General features: G+C 36.7%; 1 protein-coding gene across 1 annotated transcript in view; it reads left to right on the top strand.

Annotated features, from left to right (window-relative positions):
* The first annotated feature begins 738 nt into the window (after positions 1–738).
* The window catches only part of LOC101440211 (cytochrome P450 2J2-like), a 36852-nt gene continuing 20501 nt past the window's right edge, over positions 739–17089 (top strand). Inside the window, exons 1-4 of the mRNA XM_058304810.2 lie at positions 739–1053; positions 5976–6138; positions 8780–8929; positions 9320–9480. Of these exons, the coding sequence (XP_058160793.1) occupies positions 844–1053; positions 5976–6138; positions 8780–8929; positions 9320–9480 (684 nt within the window). The 5' untranslated portion in view covers positions 739–843. The remainder of the gene's footprint in view (positions 1054–5975; positions 6139–8779; positions 8930–9319; positions 9481–17089) is intronic.

Consider the following 17089-nt stretch of genomic DNA (forward strand, 5'->3'; position numbering starts at 1 on the left):
TAATAAAAGATTTTAAGCAGACTTTGTTACTGGACATTGCGTACATGAGTGTTCACTCTACTATTCTAGATCTATTCTGCATGTTTTCAGTATCTCACAAATAGTGAGACATGGGTGGGCACAGGATGGCAGGAATGTTGGAAATTGGAGTCCTAACGTTGTTTTGGGAATTTAAAGGAAGAATCTCGAAAGGAAAAATAAGAACTAAGATGCATTCCTTCAACCACCTTCTGGATTAGGCTCAATCTTGGAAATTTTGCTTTTTAATCTTCAAAACTCTTTCCAAATACAAGACCTTGGTTAATCTGGCAACAATTTCCATGAGGCTACCAGTCTGAGGGATTCATTTTTTTACGACTTATTTAACCCTAAACTGTTTTTTCAGTTTCCTAAACTGCAATTCCAGGCAAGCAAGAGCTTTTCTCGCACAATTTTGTGAGGATGAAAAAGAAGGAAGCCAACTTTAGTTGTGCTCCGAGTTGCATTAAAAGCGTTAAGCCAAGAGCACTGACGATTTCTGAGTACGCTGGACCTTCAAACTAGAAAAGGAAAACGCCCCTAGCCTGGCCTTTTACAAGACCATCTCCCGGGATTCATTCAGTACCGCATCCCTGAGGAATCCAGCGCCCGCCGCCTGCCCAGCGCGGTCCAGGCCTGTCCTCCCGGCGGCAGTTCGGCTGCGGGGGGCGGAGCCGGTGGGGCGGAGCCGGTGGGGCGAGACGCTGCTGTAGGGGTGTCACCTAGGGGCGGTGGGGAGTGGAAGTTTTTGGCTGGGAGCAAGCGGAAGAGACTGTTCATGACAGTCTCGCTCCCACCGCGGATAAGCCGACCAGCATTCCAGTCATGCTCGGGGCACTAGGCTCCCTGGCGGCCGCCCTCTGGGCAGGGTTGCGTCTCAGGACTGTCCTGCTGGGTGCCGTCACCTTTCTGTTCATTGCTGATTTCCTCAAAAGGCGGCGCCCAAAGAACTACCCTCCTGGGCCCTGGGGCCTGCCCTTCATAGGCAGCTTCTTGCAACTGGGCTTTGAGCAGCCCCACCTGAAGCTTCAGCAGGTAGGCGCAGGCAGAGGTGCCCTGGAGCACCCTGGCCTGAACCTGCAGGGCAAAGGGCACCCAGGGGCCATGGGGGAAGGGTTTGGGTGGCTCTGCAGCTAAATTAGGTGGTAACCTGGTCAAACCCCACTTCGAGGCTCGTTTTCCTCAACCGAATGGCATTATTCTATCCGGCATTTATCTGGATGAAATATCATGAAATGGTTACTATTGAAGTGTGCTAGGCATGTTTCCTTCTTTAATTCATTTAATTATGTTATTTTGTTAAGTATTATGCAATATATTATTTTCAATATGATGCTTTGCCACCTATGGCATTAATATTCTGTAAAGCATCTTGAAAATATGCTGTTATTTTCTTTCTTGGAGGTTCCATTTCCCATGTGTAAAATGGTGATAATAACGCGTAAATCCTCACCACTTTTCAAGTGGATTACTGTCACCACCACACTGAGTTCTCACGTTCATCATTTCCCCCTTAAATGTTTTCACTAAAGTCATAATCTAAATCTGTCATTCCCCTGTATAAAAATTTTCAGTGCCTCCCATTGCCTCTCAGAGTTCATTCCTTGCCAAGTCACTTGAGATCCTTCTTGACCTAATCTAGTCCCACTTCTTTATTCTCATCTCCTCCCAAGGCTCCCCAACTCTGGCCACTCTGAATTTTTAAAGTTCCCTCCAACATACAACACTTTCTCAAGAATCCTCAGCTGGTATCCCTGTAGTTCTGAACAGGTATGTGGCTGAAAGTTGACTCTGTGGGAGGTGGCCAAGAAGATTAAGACAAACAGTTAATGAGCATCCTTAGCATAGGTTGTGGGGAAGGGGAGCTCAACAACTATTAGTTCACTTTCCCTACAAAAAACCATACTCATTTACGCATTTATATTACTCAAGTTCAAATGGACAAGATCTATCACTTCCAGGGAGAAATACCAATTGGCAATGCGAGGTGACAATTAGTTACAGAATTTTAAAATCTATAATCATGCCCTTGCTTTATTAATGTGTTATTTTAATTTTCACGTGTATGGAGCATTTCCAAAAATTTCCAGTTTGATTCCATTGTCTTCAGAGCAAATACTTGTATGATTTCAGTTCTTTTAAATTTGTTCAGGTTTATTTTATGACCCATAATATGGTCTATCTTGATGGAGATCCCATGTGTGCTTGAAAAAAAAAATGTATATTCTGCTGGTGGTGGGTAAAATATTCTATAAATGTCAATTAGATCCTGTTAGTCAGTGGTGTTATTCAGTTCTTCTATATCCTTTGCTGAATTTTTGTTTATTGGTTCTATCAATTATTAAGAAGTGTTGAAGTCTCCAACTGTAATTGTAGATTTATCTATTTCTCCATTCAGTTTTATTAGTTTTTCCTTCATGTATTTGCCAACTCTGTTGTTTGGTGCATATGCACTAAAGATTGTCATGCCTTTGTGGTTAATTGACCCTTTCATCATTACATAATGTCTCTCTGTCCCTGGTGATTTTCTTGACTCTGAACTCTAATTTATCTGCTATTAATATAGCCACTCAGGCTTTCTTTTGATTAGTATTCACATGGTATATTTTATCCAACCTTTTACTTTAAACCTATTCAAATCATTATATTTGAAATGAATTTCTTATAGATTGCATAAAGTTAATCCATTTTTAAAATTCATTCTGCCAATTTCTGTCTTTTAATTAGTATATTTAAACCATTGATAGTTAATGTAATTATTGATATACTGGGATTTAATTGACCATTTTATTGTTATTTTATTATTTGTTTTATATTTTATTGTGTTTCCCTCTGTTTTATGTTCCTGTTTCTTCTTTCCTGTGGTCCTGTGAGATATTTGAACATTTTTAAGACTTCCATTTTCATTTATTTATAAATTTTTTGAGTATATCACTTTGGATAGTTTTTTCTTGAGTGATCTCTCAAGATATTATGATACATGTATTGTATACATTGTATACATAATTTATTGCGGTCTAAGAATATCAACATTTTACCACTTAAAGTGGAATATAAATATATTCAAGAAGGTTCCTTCACAGTTTCTCTTTTATGATATTTCTTAAATATATTGAGAACCATATTAGACAATATTATAATTACTGTTTTTAACAGTCAAACATGACATTCAAAAGTCAAGAGGACAATAGTCTATTGTATATATAAATTTGTTTACCATTTCTTTAGGTCGATTTGTTTTGCCATATTTGGGAAATTTTCAGTCATTATTTCTTCACATATTTTCCATCTCACATTATTTTCCCTCTCCTGGGGCTCTTGGACTTTATGGCATTCGAGTAATCTTCTCTTATTGTATTACAGGTCAATCTGTTTTCTCTGTCTTCAAGTTCACTGCATCCCCTTTCATTACCTCTCTGCTACTGTGCTCATCCACTGAGGTTTTATTTCAGTTATTACCATTTTCAGTTCTAAAACTTCTCCTTCATTATCTGTGTTCTGTATTTCCTTCCTGAGATTTAACTTTTTCCTTTTGTCTCTAGAGTCTTCATTATTGCATGGTGGAGCATGTTTATGATAGATCTTTAAAATATTTACCCAATAATTTGAATATCTGTGTCATCTCAGTTTTGGTTTCTGTTGGTTTCTTCATTCAAGTTTAAATTTTCCTAATTGTCAGTAAGATGAATAATTTTGAGCTGATTTCTGAAAATTTTGTATGTAGTATTGTAAGACTATGGATACAATATAAGTCTTCTATTTTGCAGCTATTCCATCTGCTCATTTTTGTGAGCTATGCTTCAAATGTGATTGTAGATAAAAATCCTCTCTAGTGCTATTCTAGTCTACCTCACTTATTTGTTACCCAGATGATAGAATCGTTCCCACAGTCCCTTCAGTGAAGGTCTGGAGAGAAGGGTGGTTGCTATAGAAGGCAGCATACTGTCCACTGTCTCCTGAAGGTAGGAGAAACTCCTTCTTGTTGCAGGAGGAATGGAAGTAAGCGTTCTGTCCTCAGGCTTAATGAAGAAGAGGCACCTTCTTGTTACTGAAGAAAAAGGGTAGGATTGCTAAATCTGCAGCCCACTAACTCCTCTAGGGGGTCTCCGTCCTTCATGGCATAGATGGAAGTGATAGGTCAGTCCTCAGATTCTTCAGGGGAGGGGCACCACGGTGGTATAATGGAAACTCTATTGTGGGGGAGTAATCACATTTTTTTCATGATTTTGCCTGGAGAACAGGCAGATAAAAAGATCAAAAGGCTTCTATCCTGTTGTGCTTCTCTTTTCCTTATCCTTTGGCTAGATAGAGAGAACAAGATTTTCAAGGAGCTATTTTTGTCTGTGCCCATTGTGATTAGTAGGAAGAGTAAAATGGAAGCCTTTTACTTGGTCTTGTGCAGAATGAGATGTTAAAGACTTGCAGTAACCCTCAGCCACACCCCAGCACTTGCCCTTGACCTATCATATATTTGGGCTCCTTTCACTAATGAACTCTACATTCTAATTACACTGGGTAGCTTGTTTGTCCCTCAACACCCATATTTTCTTGCCTTTGCATTACATATGTTGTTCCACAGCCTAAAAGTTCTCTGTGTACACAGTATATGTTATTTTGCTGGCAACCCAACCTTCACTTAAGATCTTGCTCAAATACTACCAACCTTTAAAATTTTTCTCTGATATCTGGAGTGGACATTCATCTCTTCTTGTTTCTTTCTACTTGCACTATAGCATATGTTATCTTCTGCAATGCATTTGTTTACCTGTACCATCAGTCTTTCCCAAGGGACTCTGATATGTTATGAAACCACCTTATACTGTTGATCTTTGTACTGTCTCCACATAAAGCGTGACAAGGCAGGAAGGAGCCTAGCAATGTTTATGAGTGCCATAAAAACTTTCTGCATTGAACTTGATTTTTATTTCCACAGATTTTACTCAGAAAACTAGCATTGCCACAAGAAATACCTGTGAGACCGGGATTCTTAATAGTAGTTCTTGGGCCCCAGGGGACTAGGTAATCCCTGAAGCTCCATGAATAACTATATTCATATGTGCAGGATTTTATTGGAGAGTAGATCCATGATTAATACTAGATTTTCAAAGGATTCCATGACTCCAAAAGATGAAGTTGTAAAACTTCACTCCACATTTCCATTTATTTCTTTCTATTCTTTTCTTTTTCTTTATTGGATGGAAATTCCCTTTGTAACTATAAAAGCAACTATAAAAGCAATTGCATTATATAGTATAGAAAAACAGGGAGAAAGAGCCTGATCACTCCTCTTTCCCATCCCTCCCACCCCCATCACTACCTCCTACCAGCCCTTCCCAACACACTCAGCAATACCTTTTTATTAATACTTTGGTATACATCTTTCCAGATGTCTGTGAAATAAATATAGAATAATTTTGTAATGCTTTATTAGAGTTTCTACATATCAAAGAGAAAAATATTGAACACCACAATACAAAAATGATTAGAAGACATAAGCAGGCAACTCAGCATGAAGATTGTGGAAAATGTGTTAAAAGCCAATAAAATATATAAATGGCATACATTTTTTGCCTATGAGAATGATGCTGTTGTGTGCCTGCACCCATGCACAGGCATACACACAAACCTAGGGTTGATGAGAGTTCAGGGGACCCTCTCACCCAGTGCTGGTGAAAGTATGAACTGTTACACCGATTCCTTTTTTTTTTTTTGTCTTTATGTTTTTGTTCTACTGGTACTTTTTATACCTTAGATGGTTCAGTCTCTTGTCTTACTAACTTTCCACTTCAATTTTTTCTTTACTCTAAACGTTATTTTGCTCTACTTTATTTCTTAAATGCTTAACCCTATACTTGGAAATTTTATACCTCGTATTAAATTTTCTGTCTCCTATTGCTTTCCTGCTTTCCTGGACATAGAGGGTTGTGTTTATTCAACTGTGACTAATTATTTTTCAGCTCGTGAAGAAATATGGGAACCTCCTTAGCCTGCAGTTAGGTAACTTGCATTCAGTAACCATAACAGGGTTGCCCTTAATCAAAGAAGTCCTTGTCCACCAGGAGCAACACTTTCTGAACCGTCCCATTACTCCTTTCCGAGAACATGTCCTTAAGAAAAATGGTAAGTTTTTGTCTGATATAAGATTTATGTGTTTGATATTCTCATGTTCTGTTAAGGTTGCCTCTATGATTATACTTCTTCAAAAACCCCAGAGTCCAGGTCCACTATAAAATTCTTCCACTAAAGGAAGCTGGATGCCCATTTTCCCCAAGTGAAGTCACCTCAGAGGATTCGGCAGGCTCAGCACTAAAGTCAGGGACTTGGCAGGAGTCTCCTCTCCTGCAGGAGCTACTATGGATGCTTTGATCATCAAGTAGCCTCAGCTCTCAATGGTAGCAGAGAAAGAGGCAATGCACTCTCCCTTTTTTCTTCCCTATCCCAAACTGCTTACCCCAGAAAATTGGATACAGATCTGCTTCCTTTTGCTGCTCATTTAGTTCCTTTTTCCTGTCTCAAATTCCTTATGTTTGGTCATTCAGCTCATGCTATGGATGGTGTGTCCAGTCTTCTAGTCAAACACAACCCAATTCATATTAAAAGAGGCTGGTGTGAATATTTAAAATTATTATTAAATAAACTTAATCATTTAAAAACTGGAATAAAATCTCAAAACTATTAGTCTATCAAAACACCATATTTTCAAGTGCTTTGCAATTCCTCTTTGAAGTATTTCATCTATTCACTCTACATCCATCCCCTGTATTTTTTTAATTGTCTGCCATGTGAAGAATTCTGCTAGGCACAGGGATATAACAGTGATTAGAGTAGAAAAGTTCCATGTCCTTAGTAAATTACCATCAATTAGGGAGAGAGATAGTACTGATTAATTCCATAAAAATTTAAAGCCTATCATACTATGGAGATAAATGCTGGGTGCGTTTATTAGAGGAAACTAATCTAGGCCAGAAATTCAAGAAGAACTAACATAAAGAAATGGCACTTAATTTAATGAAATGAAGAGAAAGGAGGTATGATCATGCCAAAGAAGTAACATATGAAAATCTCAGAGATGGGATGAAGGACAGTGAACTTGAGGAATTGAAAGGTGGCCAACGTAGCAAGAGCTAAAAATTAAGTGGAAATAATGGCATGAGATGAATCTGCTGAACTTGATCAGGAAGAGTTCATGCAGGTTCTTGTTAACACTATTTTTTTCTAGCATCAATGGAACCTATTGAATGGTTTTAAGCAGAAAAGCAAATCATCATATTTTTATTTTTCATTTTGAAGATTAATTTAGTCTTCAAGATAGAGAACAGAATGAAGGAATCCAGAATATAAATGCAGAACAGTTCTTTAAGAGCCTATTAAAAATGGTAGCTTGTATTAGGAAGGTAGCAAGAAATGAGCATAGGCTAGACAAGCATGGTAACTGTGAAGATATATGGGTTCAAGATAGTCACATGATAAATCTAATAAGACACATGAGGTAGATAGAGGATGGAAAGAGAATGAAGTATTGAGGTTGATGCCCAACTGAGAAGATGATAGAACATCTGAAGGAAGACAGTGTGTTTGGTTTAGTTTGGTTTGGGTCAGAAGTTGTATGGAAATCTTGAATTCCATCTTGGAAATGCTGAATTTGAAATGCCATTAACTTGGCAAAGTCAAACAAGCAGTTGTGTATATAGATCTATAGCATAGCATCAGAAATACATGGTCATTATCAATGGATGATATTTAAAATTTAAGAGTTGATGAAATCCCAGAAATAGACTATATTGTGAGAAGAGCATAAGGTTTGGATCTAATCTTGAAGAACTTCATTATTTCAAGATCTTATCAAATAATATGAACTATCAAAAGAAATGGGAGAAAAATTTGGAGATTATGGTGTCCTGGGTGCCATTGGAAGAAAGTATTTCAGGAAAAAATTGTCTAAGGCTGCTGAAAGATCAAGTGAGATGAAGTTAAGAAGTATCACTGAATTTTACAAAAGGATGATCATTTCATTGAAAGGGTGAACACTAATGCCAGATATGAAAGGAGTTGAGTGATGAAATAGAAAAGAATAACATTACCTATGATATAAAACAAATTGTGTTATGTTGTACACACTGAATTTATTTTTGTTGTTGTTGTTGTTGTTGTTGTTTAAACCTTTCTCTTTGCTGTTCTTCCTGCATGAAATATTCACTCCTGCTTGATTTCTTGAGTCATTCCTTCATTCCTTAAGACCAGCTTAGTAGGACACCTCCTGTAAAGCCTTTCATACCCCTTGCAGAGTGTGGACATTGTTTTGCCAGCATGTTCATTCTTAATATTTAGCACAACATAAGTACTTCAGTATACTTATGTGAATAATATTTGAAGTATGGGCTTTGGAATCAGGCAGACCTAAATTTGGATTCCTGATCAGCTTTTTATAATGGTATGACCTTGTGAAATTTACTTTACCCCTCGTAACTTGTGTGGTCTTCAGGTAAATGGGGGCAATAATTGTATATTGTATAATACTTTACTCCATGGAGTTTTGTGAATATTAAATTACATAATGTATAAAGAACATGTAGTAAAGAGCCAGACATATCAAATATTCAGTAAATGTTACCCATTATATCCACTGTTTGGGGATTATTTCTATGAACATGTTTCAAGTGCCTTAAGTCTCTTCAACTTCCCTCTCCCAATCCCCAAATTATTTGCCAGATATTCATATTCTAGATTCTTAAAGGCTTAATATTGGCTTTCTTTTTCCCAGGAATAATAATGTCTAGTGGCCAGACCTGGAAGGAGCAAAGAAGGTTTGTCCTGACAACACTAAGGAACTTTGGCTTAGGAAAGAAGAGTTTAGAGGAACGTATTCAAGAGGAGGCTCACTACCTCATAGAGGCAATACAAGAGGAGAAAGGTAATCTTTCAAAGGACAGGTGCAGGAGAGTTTGGCTCACTTATTGACTGAGCCATACTCATTAGTGCCTCCTCCATGCACAACACTATGCTAGGCACAGAGGAGATAACAGTGAACAACAAATGATTCCTGCCCTCATAAAGCTCAAGAATGAATCACTTTACAGGCATTAAAAAATATTGCTGAATTAAATCCTGGTCATCAGTTTGACTTTGCAGGTATTGACTGTGTACTTGCTGGGTGTCAGGCCCTGTCAAGGGTGCTGCTGTGACTGGAGCCTCTATATGTGATGCATGCTAAGTATGCCATGTATCATTTTGAGTGGGCTCTCCATAGAAAGCAGTAACAAATCCATCTGAATGATCCATCTCTTCCTTCCTCTACCTCCAGGACAGCCTTTTGATCCTCACTTCAAGATCAACAATGCAGTTTCCAATATCATTTGCTCTGTCACCTTTGGGGAGCGCTTTGATTATGAGGATGGTCAATTTCAGGAGCTGCTTAAGGGGCTGGATGAGGTCACATATATGCAAGCTTCAATGCTGTGCCAAGTAAGGAAGTTCTCCTTCCATAGATATGGTTAAGGATAGTAGGGCTGGGTCAGACACAGATGGGTTCTTCCTTCCACCAGCTAAAATATGTCTTTTAATTTAAAATTCAAATTAAAACTTCAAAAAATTAAGTTAAAATCAATCTGTTTGCTTTCATATTTTTAATAATATTATAAAATATTTACTAAGTGCAAAGAATATTTTTAAAATTCATGTAAGGCAAAAAATTTCATATGGCATGCCCCTATTTCAAGTATGTTGGTCTTTAAGAAAAAACAATATTGCCATTGCCTTTGCATGCCTTCCTAATCCTTTCCCTCCTCCCTCAGAGATACTCTTTTGCATCTGGTTTCTCACTCCTTTTGAGACCCATTTCTGTTGCTTGCTCTGCTTTCATTTTATGAATATGGCAATGTTCATTAATATATTTTCTAATGATGGCCATTTGGGTTGTTTCCATTTTGGGGGTGTTCTGAATAAAGCTGCATGATCATTTTTGTACAAGTTTTTTCATGGATGAATCCACTCATTTTTCTTGAATATATATGTAAATAACAGCTGCCAAAATCTTTTCAGAGTGGTCGCACTACTTAAAAACCCACCAACACTAGCTATTATCAGGCTGTTATTTTCAGAGTGCAGCCCTCTGGGATCCAAATGTCACCCATCCTCAGTGGGCGCTGCACACCAAATTTTATCCTTCTACACCTGTGTCTACCAAAACTTTTGCTCATCTTCTTGGTCTCTCAGCCACTTTTCTGGATTTGGAAGACACTTCTAGTGTCATCCCCAAGTGTTGTGTTCACCTCTCTCATTTCTTTCTTCCCCTAATCCTTATCATTGAATTCTTCACTACCTTGGTGTGTTTCTGTGTTTGTGTGCACACATGTGTATTTTTTTAATATAGATTTTTTTATATTTTGAAAGATACTTAGATTACATGAATGTTACATAAAAAAATATAAGGGATTCCCATATGCCCCACTCACAACCCCTTCCATATTTTCCCACATGAACTACATCTTCATTAGCTTGGTACACTTGTTACAATTGGTGAACAAATTTTGGAGCATTGCCAGTAAGCATGGATTATAGTTTACAATGTTGTTTACAGTCTTTTGTGCACAATTTTGTAAGTTATGACAAGATATATAATGGCTTATATCTGTTACTGTAGTATTATTCAGGATAATTCACAAGTCCTAGAAATGTCCCCTTATTATGCCTGTTCTTTCTTCTCTCTCCACTCAGCACCTTCACTGGCCACTGCCTCCACATCAATGATAAAAGTTCTTCCATTACTAGAATCACAATAAATCTATACTAGAATACCAGTAAGTCTACTCTAGTCCTTCGTTCATTACCCAATCTTGAAGATTTGGGGATTTTGATGTCCACTCCATCTCTAAGTGAGAGGTGGTTAGATCTCATGGGGCATGGATCGGACTGTCTTGCTTGCAGTTGCAGACACTCTCAGTTCCTTAGAATGGCAGTTGTCCATCATATTCTCCTTGTTAGTTGTCCTGGGTGAGTCCAGTGAACTGTAGAGTAGGTGTTGCAGATCTGTTTAAATGCAGGGCCTAACTGGCACATGGATAGCTCTAAGATTTAATCTTATCTTACTGTTCTCAGTAGAATTTTTGACTTTGATATACCTTGTCTGCCATCACCAAAATTTTAAAAATTGCCTCACTTTAAAAATGACTTTATTTTTGAAAATTAAAGAAAAATATAAAAGTAGAGATAATATAATAATGGAATACTTTGTACCCATATATCAGCTCTAACAATTACCAACACATGGAAAATTTCGTCTGTACCTACACTAAACTATTGCCCCCGCCCCTGGATTATTTTGGGGGCAAATTACAGGTCGCAATTATTTGATCCATTAATATTTCAGCATATATTTTAAAAGGACCTATTTTAACAAAAATATAATGCCCCCAAACCTGAATTATATTATCAATAATTCTTTCTCATCAAATAGTTAGCCAATATTCAGTTTTCCCAAAGTGTCTCCTAAGTATTTTTTATGGGTTTATGAGTTTTTGCATTGAGTTAGAATCCAAAGTAGGCCCATACGTTGAATTCAATTGCTGTGTCTCTCAAGTCTCACTTAATGTATGGCTTCCTGCCCACCACTTTTTTGTTTCCTCTAAAATTTATATATTGACAATTTGAGTTATTCATCCTATAGATAATTCCACATTCTTGGTTTTGCTGATTGCATTCCTTTGGCATTTAAGGTATTCTTCTATTTCTGTGTTTTATATACATTGATAGTTAAATCTAGAAAATTTATCATGATTAAATTTTTTGGAAGACTACTTTTTAGGAAGTACATAATATCTGCTTGTCTATTTTTGTTGTTTTAGGATTGATCAAAGTCTATGTATTAATAGTCTGATCTATCAGTTATAACATCCCTCATCAGCTTTTACATAATGGTTTTAGAAATCATTGATGATCATTGCCTAGATCCATTATTTCTTTAGACGATTCAAATTGGTGATATACTCTTTCATTCCCTCTTTGCAATTAGCTTTGATTATTGACTATGTATTCATCAAATTTGATAAATTTTCCTTTATATTGTAATTTATATGTGGATACTTCATAGACAACTTTATCATATACAAATAATAATACCTGTGTTTCTTTCTTTCCAGTTGCCATACCATCAATTTATTTTTCCTGCTTCGTTGTGCTGGCTAGATTCTCCACTGTATTCATTAAAAATGTCCTTAGTATATGGTGGATTTCTTTATTTCTCCTTGTAGTTCTGTCAGTTTTTGCTTTATATATTTTATGACTGTGTTGATAGTAGTTGCATACAAGTTTAAAATTATGTCTTTCTAGTTAATTGAAAGTTTTATAGCTATTTAGTCATATTCTTTATGTCTACTAATATTTTCTTCCATAAAGGCTATTTTGTGTGATATTAATATAGCTAATCACTTTTCCTTTTGTTAGCATTTGGTTAATAATTTTCCAACCCTTTCTTACTTTTCTTATTCCCTTATGTTTTAGATATTTCTTTTTTAAATAGCATAAAGCAGGATGTAAAGTTTTTATGCAATCAAAATCTTGCCATTTTATTGGAGCATTTAATTATTTTCCTTTATGGTAATTTAGAAAAATTATAACTTAATTCTAGCTGGTTTGTGCTTTCTATTCATTTTTCTGTTTTTCTCCTTTATTGACTAGTTTTTGATTGGAAGTTTTGTTCATTCAACCTTTCCCTGTAATATTGTAGAAGATGAACACTCTTGTTCTCTTTTTTCAGTCTTTAACCTAGAAATTTTAATATGAATATCCAAACTGTCAAAATCTAAAAATAATATAAGAACTTTAAACACTACTTCTGATCACACCTCTAGGCTCGTAGTATGTGTTTTAGTTTGTTCCTTTTTAATTCAAAAGTACATGATTTTTACTGTTTTATTCAGTCACCCTTTCTGTTTACCTAAATATTTACCACTTTCTAGCCTAATCGCTCTAGCTAGAACTTCTAGCACAATATTGAATAATACTGGTGACAGTGAACATCCTTATCTTTTTCCTGTCCTTAGGAAGAAAGCTTTCAGTCTTTCACCATTGAGTACTATTCTGGCTGTAGGTTTTTCATATATGCACTTTACCATATTGAGAAAGTTTCCTCCTATTCAAATATTTTGGAGTGTTTTTATCAAGGAATAGTGCCGTATTTGTCAAATGCCTTTTCTGCATCAATTGAGAGAATCATGTGATTTTTGTTCTTCAATTTATCGGTGTGGTTTATTACATTAATTGATTTTATTCTGTTGAACCCCCCTTGCATACCTAGGATAAAACACACTGGATTGTGGTATATAATTATTTTAATGTGCTTTTGGATTATCTTTGCAAATATTTTCTTGAGGGATTTTGCACCTATATTCATTAGGGATATTGGTCTATAATTTTTTTTTTTTAGTATCTTTATCTGGTTTTGGGATTAGGGTGAGTTTGACTTCATAAAATGAGTTTTCATTCCTGCTTAATTTTTTGGAAGAGCTTGAGCAAGATTGGCATTAGATCGTCTTTGAATGGCTGGTCAAATTGACTCATGAAGCCTTCTGGTCTTGGACTTTACATCTTTGGGAGGTTTTTTTTTCTTTCTTTCTTTTTTTTTTAACATTATCAGCTTTTATTAATTTATTTTTTCCAAATTCTACTCAATTTATTCATTTTTTAAAAGATATTACATTCAAAAAATATGAGGTCCCCATTCACCCCCACTGCCCCCACACCACCACTCCCCCCACAGTAACACTCTCCCCCATCATCATGTCACATCCATTGCGTCTGGTAAGTACATCTCCGGGCATCACTGCACCCCATGTCCCATGTTCCACACCATAGCCCACACTCTCCCACATTCCATCCAGTGGGCCATGTGAGGACATACAACATCCGGCAATTGTCCCTGGGGCACCACCCAGGACAACTCCAAGTCCCTAGAATGCCTCCACATCTCATCTCTTCTTAGGGAGGTTTTTGATGATTGTTTCAGTCTCTACTTTTGTGATTGGTTTGTTCAGTTTATCTCTTTCTTCTAGCATTAGTGTAGCAGTTTAATATTATTGGTGAATTCCGAAAAGAAATAATGGATTATGCTTGTAATCTGATCTGTACCTGGGCATGATTGGGTTATGATTAGGGTGTTGAGTCCCCACCCCTTGGTTGGTGGAAACCCACAGATAAAAGGCATGGCAAAGAACAGAGATGAGGGTTTTCTGATGTTGGAGTTTTGATGTTGGAGTTTGATGCTGAAGACTTAAGCTGGAGCCCTGGGAAGTCAGAGTGCTAAGGAAAGAGAAGCTAGCCCCAGAGAGAAAGGAACCTTGAACCCAGAGAAAAGCAAGCCCCAAGGACATAGGAACCCAAGAAGCCTTGCAGACGTCAGCAGCCATCTGCTCCAAATAGACTTTGGTGAGGGAACTAACTTATGCTTTATGGCCTGGTATCTGTAAACTCCTACCCCAAATAAATGCCCTTATTAAAAACCAACCAATTTCTGGTATTTTTCATCAGTACCTCTTTGGCTGACTTAATACAATGAGTGTAGGTGGTTTGTATGTTTCTAGGAATCTGTCCATCTCCTCTACATTATCCAGTTTTTTGGCATACAGTTGTTCATAGTATCCTCCTATGAACTCTCTTATTCTGCAGGGTTGATGGTAATATCACCCCTCTCGTTTTTCATTTTATTTATTTGCGTCTTCTCTCTCTCTCTCTCTCTTTTTTTTTTTTTGTCAGTCTAGCTAAAGGTTTGTCAATTTTGTTGATTTTCTCAAAGAACCAAGTTTTGACTTTATTGATTCTCTCTATTATTGTTTTTTGTTGTTGTTCTCTATTTCATTGATTTCTGCTCTTTACTATATTTTCCTTCAGCTTGGTTTGGAATTAGTTTGATGTTCTTGTTTTAGTTCCTCCAGAGATGCAGTTAGATCTTCAATTTTAGCTCTTTCTTCTTTTTAATGTAAGCAGTGAGGACTATAAATTTCTCTCTCATCACTGCCTTTGCAGTGTCCCATAGGTTTATATGTGTTGTGTTCTCATTTTCATTAATCTCAAGATATTCGCTGAATTCTCTTGCAATTTATTCTTTAACCCTCTGATTAAGAGTGTGTTGTTTAAGCTCCATATGTTTATAAATTTTCCCTTTTCCCATCCATTATTGACTTCCAGCTCATTCCATTATGATGAGATAAAGTGTTTTATATAATTTCAATCTTTTTAAATTTATTGAGACTTATATTGTGACACAACGTATGGTCGATCTTGGAGAAGAATCCATGAGTACTTGAAAAGAAAGTATATCCTGCTTTTTGGTGTGCAATGCTCTATAGAAATCTGCTAGGTCTAGTTTATTTATCATATTATTCAAGTTCTTTGTTTCTTTATTTATCCTTTGTCCAGATGTTCTACCACTACTGAGAGGGGTGTATTGAAGTCACTGACTATTATTGTACAGATCTCTCTCTCCCTTCAGCTTGCAACTGTATGCCTCATTTATCTTGGGACATTCAATTTAGGTGCATAAATATTTAGTATACTTACTTCTTCTGGGTGAATTGCCCCTTTTATTAATATATAATGATCTTATTCATCCCTCATAACAGTTTTGCATTTGAAATATGGTTTTTCCGATATTAATATTGCTACTCCAGCTCTATTTTGGTTAATATTTGCATGGAATACCTTTTTCCAGCCTTTCACTTTTAACCTGGTTGTGTCTTAATATCTGAGGTGGATCTCTTGTAGACAACATATAGATGGATCATATTTTTTTATCCATTCTATCAATCCGTGTCTTTTGATTGATAAGTTCTATCCATTAACGTTCAATATTATTGCTGTAAAGACATTACTTACTTTTGTCCTTCAGCTCTCTGTTATAATATCATTCTAATGTCTTCTTATCCTTTAGTTTACCCTTTCTAATAATCTTCATTTCTACATTCTTTTCCAATCTCTTACCTTTGTTTTTTCCTTTCAGGCTTCAGCACAACCTTTAGTATCTCTTGTAATTCTGGTCTGTTAGTAAAATAGTCTATCAGTTTTTGTTTGTCTATGAAGACTCTGAACTCTCCTTCATTTTTGGAGGACAGCTTTGCTGAATACAGAATTGTTGGCTGGCAGTTTTTCTCATTCAGTGCCTTAAATACATCATACCACATTCTTCTCACCTCCATGGTTTCTGATGAGAGGGTGGCACTTAATTGTATTGAGTTCCCTTGTATGTAATGCTTTTCTTTTCTCTTGCTGCTTTCAGAATCCTCTCTTTATCTCTGATATTTGTCGGTCTGTTACTTTTCTTTGCAGGCTTTCAAATTGATCTTTATGCTCACCCAGTGTCTTCTTAATGTCCTTCTTTTTTTTAGTCATGTTTTCTTTAAGTTCTTTGTAGTGATTTAGGAAAGTCATGTGATTAACATTGATTATCTCAAATACTGAATCCCTTCATGATATTTGGTTTGTTCCTTTGGCTGGGCCATCTGTTCCTTGTAATTTTTTGCTGATGTCTTGACATTTGAATATATTGGTGAATTTAGTCTGATGGCAATTTCTCCCTATTGACTATTGTTTTGTTTTCTACTGATATTTGGTTCAAATTATTCTAAGTCTTTAAAATTGCCCAGCTTAAGTTATCAAAATTGGGCCAGGGGGAAGCAGATGTGGCTCTAGTGATTTGGGCTCCTTTCTACCATATGGGAGGCCCCAGGTTCAATTCCCAGGGCCTCCTGGTGAAGGCAAGCTGGCCCGGGCCCATGGAGAGCTGACCACCTGCACCTGCAGAGAGCTGACATCCTGTGCTTTTGGAGAGCTGATAGCCTGCACCCATGGAGAGCTGACAGCCCACATCTGTGGAGAAGTGATGGCCCATACCAGCAGAGAGCTGGCACAGCAAGATGATGCAACAAAGAGAGACAAGCAGACACAAAAAAATAAGTGCAGCAAATGGACACGCAGAGCAGACAGCAAGCACAAGTGTCAAGGGGCAGAATGAATAAGTAAATAAATCAATCTTTAAAAATAAAACTGGGCCAGAAACTCACTAAGGGGGCACAGATTTCCTCCC

Source organism: Dasypus novemcinctus, chromosome 9 (genome assembly GCF_030445035.2).
Source record: "Dasypus novemcinctus isolate mDasNov1 chromosome 9, mDasNov1.1.hap2, whole genome shotgun sequence".
Lineage (NCBI taxonomy): Eukaryota > Metazoa > Chordata > Mammalia > Cingulata > Dasypodidae > Dasypus > Dasypus novemcinctus.